At 41.8% G+C, this 8,857-nt stretch overlaps 1 protein-coding gene across 1 annotated transcript in view; it reads left to right on the top strand.

Moving 5' to 3' along the window:
• The window catches only part of LIN28B (lin-28 homolog B), a 131,791-nt gene extending 130,946 nt beyond the window's left edge, over positions 1–845 (top strand). Inside the window, exon 4 of the mRNA XM_023512906.1 lies at positions 410–845. Coding sequence (XP_023368674.1) covers positions 410–779 — 370 coding nt within the window. The 3' untranslated portion in view covers positions 780–845. The remainder of the gene's footprint in view (positions 1–409) is intronic.
• The last annotated feature ends 8,012 nt before the right edge of the window (positions 846–8,857 follow it).

Below are 8,857 nucleotides of genomic sequence, written 5' to 3' on the forward strand. Positions count from 1 at the left end.
AAAGAAAGAAAGCACATTAGGCCAGCTATGGTGGCTCATGCCTATAAATTCTCACACTTTGGAAGGCCAAGGTGGGTGGATCACCTGAACTCAGGAGTTTGAGACCAGCCTAAACAAGAGCAAGACCCCATCTCTACTAAAAATAGAAAAAATAGCTGGCCATGTGATATGTAGCCTCCCAGTTACTTGGGAGTCTGAGGCAGGAGGATCACTTGAGCCTAGGAGTTTGAGGTTGCAGTGGGCTTTGGTGACGCCACTGCACTCTAGCTGGGCAACGGAGCGAGACCCTGTCTCAAAACAGACAGAAAAGAAAGGCACGTTAAAATAAGCTGATCTCATTGGCAGTTTGTGACATGCTTTATGAAACATGCTACCTGCTTCTAAGGGTTCTCGTCATTCTTTCTTGCAGATGCTACAACTGTGGTGGCCTTGATCATCATGCTAAGGAATGTAGTCTACCTCCTCAGCCAAAGAAGTGCCATTACTGCCAGAGCATCACGCACATGGTGGCAAACTGCCCGCATAAAACTGTTGCACAGCCGCCCGCCAGCTCTCAGGGAAGACAGGAAGCAGAATCCCAGCCATGCACTTCGACTTTCCCTCGAGAAATGGGAGGCGGGCATGGCTGTACATCACCACTGTTTCCTCAGGAGGCGAGGGCAGAGATCTCAGAACGGTCAGGCAGGTCACCTCAAGAAGCTTCCTCCTCCAAGTCGTCTGCAGCACCAGAAGAGCAAAGCAAGAAGGGGCCTTCAGTCCAGAAAAGGAAAAAGACATAACACTTGTTAATGTATCGCTTTCTTTACCCGGTTGGGACGTCTACCTCATGCAAGTATAGGGGAACAGTATTTCACAAGCAGCAGCTGACCTGGTATTTTAACTACTGTTGAGGAACTGTGAATTTTTAAACAGACAAATCACTCTAAGCAAATTACATTTGATCAGGGTGTCGTGTTTTATGTTACTCAGAGAATGAGATATTATGTATATCAACATGTGCATGTGTGAGAGGGAGCGAGCCTGAGTCTGTGTGTGTGTACACATGAGGATTTTTATATAGAAAGTCGACATATATATAAAGAGAATTGGCCTTTATATATGTGTGTATATAGATACAAGCACACACCCTCCCTCACATAATTGGACATTTCCAAGAATTGAAAACCCTTGTAAAGTATTTTAAATGGTTTCAAAAACAACCCTGGAGTTTTCTTGAAATACCACTTCTTCTATATTACATAAAAACAAAACCATGACTGTTATTTTTTTTGTGAACCAAAGGATACTTCAGATCTCAGAGCTGCCAATCATATGGTACTAAAGGTTTTTAAAACATCCACTTCTCCCGAGTTTGGGATTGTCTCTTTTTCTTGAAGTCTGTGAAGTGGTATTTTTTTTCCCCGTTTGAAGGCAGTACCTTAATTCCATATGCCTCTGACTGCCATAGTTGTGTTGTTTTGTTTTGTTTTTTTATTCTGGGATTCATAACTCCAGAAAAGACAATGAATGTGTAATTTCTGTGCCGATATTTCAATGTTTTTAATTCTATGTTTTGATTGTAAATTAGATGCCTATTAAGAGAAATGAAGGGGAGGGTATAAAGATAGTGACTTGACTGTTTTCAGTGGTATTTTGATACCAGCTCATTGTAATCTTTTCCATGCTGTGAGGTTTTGGCGGGGGGGGGCAGCAGCAGCTTCTCTTGACTAAGTCAATCTTGTGACCACCCCTTAGAGCAGGGAGCCCTGAGCCCTCCTCACTTACTACTGAAGATCTTAAAGGAGAACTCCAATCGCTCAGCAAGTGTTTTTGGTGACTGGCTATGTTTATTTCCCCTGGGGAGTTAATCAACTTGTTTCTAAAACAAACAAACAAAAGCAGCACAGAAAAGAACAAAAGACTAGGGTTGAAAATGAAAATTCAGTGAATGCTCACAGTTGCCCAGTCCGTGTGAGCTGACAGTGATATTGAAAAGGGCAGTGTTTGGTGTCAGGCAAATAGAATGAGTGAGAAGCCTGGGCACAGGTACCAAAACCCCTCCACCAGATAGCTACAAGTATTTTATGCAACAAGATTGATAATATGGAAGGTGTCTTCAGTGTTTATGCTGGAGTGACCTGTATGGTAGATTCAGGATGGACATTCAGTGGTAGGGATAGAGAATCTTCTCAGGCTGGTTCTCATCTGTATTCATAGTAATAAATCTGCTAGGGGCCAGTCCTAGTATTGGTTCCTTTAGGTGTCAGTTATGAAAAAGATTTTTTGGGGGGTCATCCTGACTCTAGGTGTTATGGGCAAATTTGAGAAACATCTTCAGGAAGGTAACAGCTAATTATGGTTAGGCAATAAATATAGTTTTGTATGGGCCTGTTGGTATAAGCTCAGATAATCAAAAAGAGAAAATAGCATGACTCAAAGGAGACACATTTTGCTGACCAGTTTTCGGTCCTTCTCCTCCTCCTCCTGTCCTGGGAGACTTCCCGTTGCTGCTGTCTCAGCAAGCCATCGTAAGGAGAACATGCCTCTGGTTGGGTTACCAGTCCCTTACAGCTCAGCTGGAATTTCACAACAGTGTGTGTGAGAATCTCTGTGGTATATATACTGAAATTGCATCGTGCTGTGATGCAGAGCTTACCTTTGACGATATTGAATGTGATATAGCTGTAGAGAAGTACTTCCTTGCCTTACGTGAGGATTTCAAGCTTATTTAAATTATGTAGACAAATCAAAGTGGCATTGCTTAATTTTTTAGCAGGTATAATAAGCAGGTTAACAGTAAAAAATGCAAAACATGGTAAGTCACTTTGAAAATTCAAACCAAAGTTCCTTGACCTTATAGAACTAGGAAATTATGGACTTCAAAATTGGACATTCCCTGTTTACATATAAAAATTCACAGCTGAGATCATGGTAAAAGGACACAGAAACACTTTGGAACTGTGGACCTTATGGATGCAATTTGAAATCCTTTTCAACATCTTACAAGGCTGAACTACTAAGAGCACATACCAAACCTATCTTAAGGTTAAAAGTTGGGGTTTATTTTTTATATGAGAATATTACCACTATTACATACATACTCAGGACAAAGAACTTTGCTCAGGGAACACACCCTATGTTATTGTTGTTTCTTCACAGGCTAGTCTGCAGTCCTGCTTACTCCAAATAAACCAAATACCTGAGACCTTTATAGAAGTATTATGTACTGATGTCAGTAACTACCTCTGAGTTTGACATAGATCAAAGTTTCTGAATATCCGATATCAGTTCTCCTATTTTTATTTCATGTGAGAAACGGTCAAAAGCAGTATTCCTCTACTCCTGGCAGATGTGACTATCACTGACACGAGCACATTGTCCATTTACGGGGGTGAAATATTATTCTGTTTACAGCAAAAGGCTACCTCATAGTTGATGTCTGGCACACCTGTGTGCTGTTCTAGCCTCACAGGTGGCTGGTAATTCTCTGGTACAGAACCTTTTTACATATGTGATAGATAGCAATTCACAACTGCATGTTTCTGACAAACACTAGCAAAAAACAAAGCATCCCATTTTAGTTAGCCAAGTCTCCAGGCATTTCCTTACAATGATCATGTATTTAGTTTAAAAAATTATGGGCACTCTTCAACTTCAGCAAAACAGAACACAGAAGCACTCTCTCTGCTTTGCCCAGAGGTGGGGGCAGAAAGGGGTCGCAGGAAGAGGGGTCCACGTATGAGTATTTTGGGGTATTTGTGCTGGGCAAACAGTTGAAAAGATGCCAGTCTCCTTCATTTCTGTGTCTGTTGCCCTGAATCCAACCGTGTTGCAACATTGTAGCCCCAGGCACACAACTCACTAGCACTGGTTTACCCAAGCGTGAACACACAGTGCCATGCCCAGCGACCGAGGAAGAAGAGTCTGTGTGGAGCGTTGGTTTGCAGGGGTTACTGACAGTGGGGCAGCAGGTCTGTAAATGAAGTTGCATTTTAACCAGCCTCACCCTCCTGTTGACACGAAGGTAATTCCTAAATTAGATGCCCTAACTCGTCTCTGAGGCCTATGAGCTATTCATTTGCTACACGGCAGAGTATCGTGGAAACATTTTTATACTTGCATTTCTAGTCCTTACTTCAAGACTTGGATGTATTTTTACACCTGAAAGATTTAGCAACGTTTTTACCTGCTTATAACTTGGAAGTTTAGTGTGCAATGTAAGGAAAAAGATCAAGAAATGTCATGTTATTAGCATTGTCCCACCACCAAATCGAGAATGCTTTGATTGCTGATGTGTTTCTTTGGATTTTGCACCAGTGTGGCCCCAAGTTACTGCTGGTTGTATTTAGTTTGTGAATAGAAGCCCATAAGTGTTAATAGACTTTGTAACATTCACTTTAAGATGAATTATACAGGACATGGGAAATCTCATTAAGTCTTAAAATTAATTTAAATTAATTTATCTGTTTTCTCTAAGAAATGTTTATCATAAAATATATATGTGTATTTCCCCTTTGGTTATAAAATTTGGGAAAGTGTGTACAAGTGCAGCTGCACTGACTTTTAATTTTCTAGAATGTCTTAATGAGATTTATTTGTGTTAGAGAAGAACAGCTTGTTGAAAGCATCAAATTCTGTCTGGCATAACTATCAGCAGCCTCTTCAAGACGTGGTGGTTATGTGATCTGTGTCCATAGTTGTTCAGACAGAGCGAAAGGTTAACATAGGATTCATTTTTAAATTTTATATTTGGAACAAAGCTGCAAGTTATAGTAAAGTACTGTACTGTGAGAAAGTATTATGATATTTAATACATCCGTGGCTTAACCCTTGTGAGAGTCACCAGCTTGAAACTGATGGTGTTGACTACCTCTTGAATCACTTGCATCTATCAACCACTGGCACGCGCCACCAAGCTGGCTTTAATTAGTGTGTGTTGCTTTTTGGTGTTAACAACTCTAACCATCCTAGAGACCAAAGTGAACCCTGATTTTTATATGTCTTTAATACAGTGTTTTATCTAGTGTTTTTAAATTATCCCATGTAGTATTTAGATTACCTCATCATCCACTTTGACTCACGTTGTTTACAAGTGAAAAATAACACTTGAGCTGTATGTTTTTAAAGGACAGAAAAGAAGGCGCCGTTAGGAAGGGCGCCTCCCTCGTGCGCAGTCGCCTGGATGGTCTCACGCACTCTTTGCCTTTCTGCAGACCGTGGATTTGATGTTCTCATTTCATGCCTAATGTCTTACTCTGTCAATTATGGATTTGTTGAGGTTTAAAAAAATTACTTGATTAAAAAATAAAACATATAACGTTGGCATTTATAACGGCTTTTGGAGATTTTTCATCATTGATGTCGTTGCTCCGTCAAGTAAATGGACAGAAGGGCACTGGGCAGTAATTACACCGATCTGAGCTCAGTTCACTGGCTTTAACACACCGTCAGGTGGTGGTGATGACTAACGTGGAACTTAGGCGGGACAGCGCAGATGGTGAATAAATCCCGTGTGAGGCAATGAACACGGAAAAGTGGGCCGTGCCATCAGTAGGAATTGGTCTGCATCATCCAACAGGGATTATGCAAGCTTTTAAAACAACTTTTTTCCTTATCATTATCATTATTTGAAACAAGGTCTCACTGTGTTGCTCAGGCTAGTCTCAAACTCCTGGGCTTAACTGACCTTCCCACATCAATCTTCAGAGTTGTGAGGGTTATAGACATGTACCCCGCCTGGCCGTGCGGACTGGTCAGTCGGGATTCCTACTCAGAGTGGTCTGAAACGAAATTTCCAAAGCCTTTCAGAGAAATCATTTTGGAATTTTCCTACAAGTATTTCCTAATAATTATACAGAATTTGAAAAGAAAATGAAAGCCAGGATACCATAGTACCAAATACTAAAATGTGAGACTTGCCAAACTATGAACGCAGTATTGATGTGGTACAAAAACAATTTGAGGTGTTCGAGTCATGTCGGAGTCAACAAAAAATATTAATAAATAAAAAAAAATTGAGGCTGGGCATAGGAGATTGTACCTGTAATCCAAGCACTTCAGGAGGCCCTGGCAGGAGACTCACTTGAGGCTGGGCATCTAAGACCAGGCTGGGCAACGCAGTAAGATTCCATCTCTACAAAAAATACTAGAACATTAACTAGGCATGGTGGCCACACTTGTAGCTCCAGCTACTCAGGAGGCTGAAACCGGATTGCTTGAGCCCAGGAGATCGAGGTTACAGTGAGCTCTGATCATGCCACTTCACTCCAGGCAACGGAGTGAGACCTTCACTCCTTAAAAAAAAAAAAAAAAAAAAAAAGATTGATAAAACCGTTAAGTTCTATAAATTGGCCAATCCCACAATGAAACTCATTGTTTACACCAGGATAACTAATTTTTTGGAGGTCTACTATGACTACCAAACTTGTGATCTTAACTTTATTTTTGAGACATAGTCTCCTTGTGTTGCCTTGGTGAGATTGCCACTGCGTGCTCAGACCCCCAAGTAGCTGGGACTGCACGCGCCCATCACGACACCCAACTAGTTTTTCAATTTTTAGTAGAGACAGGCTGGTCTTAAACTCCTGAGCTCAGGTGATCTACTTGTCTCAGCCTCCCCAGAGTGCTAGGATTACAGGCGTGACCCACTGAGCCCAGCCAATCCTAATTATTTTTTATTGAACAGTTTGGAAGATCAGAATATATTCACATTCTTGTGAAACAGTGGGTGACTCTTCCTAGGACATGAAGGGCTTTTTGGTAGAAAAGTCTTTTGTTATTATAAAAGCAGTATTTACTATAGAAAATATGGTAAATCTTTAAAAGATAATAAAAATCCTATCACCTGGAAACAACCAATAACATTTTTTATTTTCTTCTGGTCATAGATACACATATCACATGGGTGATTCTTAAAAATTATGTTACATTATACTTGGGAGTTTTGTGCTTTTCCTTTAACATCATACAGTTTTTTGTCATATCAATAAAAATTATTTCAAAACAACTTGGTAAAAGCACGTTGGGTTTTAGGTGGAGCACAAAAGATGGGTCTGGTTTGGATAAAGGAAGGGAATTGGCAGAATATACAGAAGAAACAGCATGAACGAGAGACCAGGGTCAAGAGTAAGCATTCATGTTTAAGCTCCTATTCCTGGACGTAGGGGGTCCGGCCACCTGTCACTGTCCAGCCAATATGCAGAGACATGGGTAGGTCCACACATGTCGTTAGCAGAAGGCCAGCCATCTGGAGAACAGTGAGGGTACCCTCTCCAAGACTGTTTTGAACTTGCGTTTCCAAAACTATCGTTTTATACATAAAAATTAAAAGCAAAAACCATGTTAACCCTTACCTTAAACAACATTAACCCTTACCTTAATAATCAGCGTAACCCATGACCCATAATAAACGAGAATTGGCATAACTCATGGCCCAAAACATTTCTAATTCAAAGACTAATCTCCTAACTCAATTGCCCTAAACTACTTAAAGTGTACATGTTCAGGTTAAAGCTGAATTTACAGAACAACAAGGATGGATGACGTGAGGTGACGGTCACGCCGGACCTAAACCAGCCAGACCAGCTGTGCCGCCTCGGCCCAGCCTGACTCCGCTCCTTCCCACTCCGTGAGCTCCCACAGCCAGGAAAGAGACGAATTTTGCTGGACCAAGTATGATAGAAAACAAGGGAATGTTTCGGAGGGCAACAAAGCAGCCAGGATCGGAGGGGTTACAACTTTGAAAGAAGGGGAGCACCCGAGGCAAACGCCATGTTTACCCCCAACTTGTCCCCTCAGACAACTTGCTGGCTCCTTGGGGCACCACAGGGAGTTGGGCAGGATCCAAAAGGAAGTGGCAGGCTTAGTAAGCGGAGGAAGCAGGAATTCAGGGCCACCATGATACTGGGATTCCTTGGTTTCTGGGATTCAGAGAATGAACCCACGGACCACAGATCAGTGGTAAGATAGGACTTTATTAGACAGAAAGAAATACAGAAGGAGTAAAAAGCACCAGAGCTTCTGGCAAAGGGGAAACCCTAAGTTGGAAGTCTCTGACATGGGTCCTTTGTCTGGGGGAATATATTACATTTTGGCCAGGATTTGGTAGGTGAAAAAACATCTTTCCAAAGTTCATGAGCGTATTAACAAATGAATAAAATGCAGTCTCCCTTCTGCTAAGGCAAAATTAACTCAGGGAAGGGATGAGGGCTTGTGCTCCCTACTCAAGGGGGAACTATCCAAAACATTTCAGGCTACTTTGTTCATGACCTTGCTTGAACCCAGAGGGTATGGCCTGGAAAGGGCAGCCTGTTTGTGCCTGGAAATGGGGATCTGATTTCTGATCTCCCTTGGGCCTAGAAATAGGGGAATCTCTGACCAGCCTTAAGTGGGGGATTCCTATATCAACCAGAGCAAGAGAAAATTGAAAGACAAGTTCCAGAGAGAAGGATGTGGAAAAGAGAGCTCCTAAGCTTCATACAGGTTATTTTTAAGACATTAACTAAATCACATGAGTTGGCAGCAGCTGAAGAGCAGGGCTATGATGAGGACACAGCCAAAGAGAAGCCGAAGGAGCCAAAGTTAAGGGTGTGCTCATTTTCAGGGAGCACCTGTCCCGGTACCTTCCTGTCCCCCCTACCAGCTTGGCTGGGAGGCTAAAGGAGTGGGAGATGTCCTCAGTCATCCAGGGCTGGGGAGATAGTGAATATCTGGCCTCAGTGAGCTGGACGGCTGTTGGTAAACACCCTGAGCTTTGTGTGTTATCCCATTAAAGGGCATATAGACCCTGGAAGAATATGTCTTAGGAAAAACAGCAAAACTGAAACAGACCTGTCCTAATAAAGCCTAATATTAATCCTTAATGGGACCAAAGCATCCA

Source organism: Otolemur garnettii, unplaced genomic scaffold (assembly GCF_000181295.1).
Source record: "Otolemur garnettii isolate 467f Iridium unplaced genomic scaffold, OtoGar3 scaffold00002, whole genome shotgun sequence".
Classification (NCBI taxonomy): domain Eukaryota; kingdom Metazoa; phylum Chordata; class Mammalia; order Primates; family Galagidae; genus Otolemur; species Otolemur garnettii.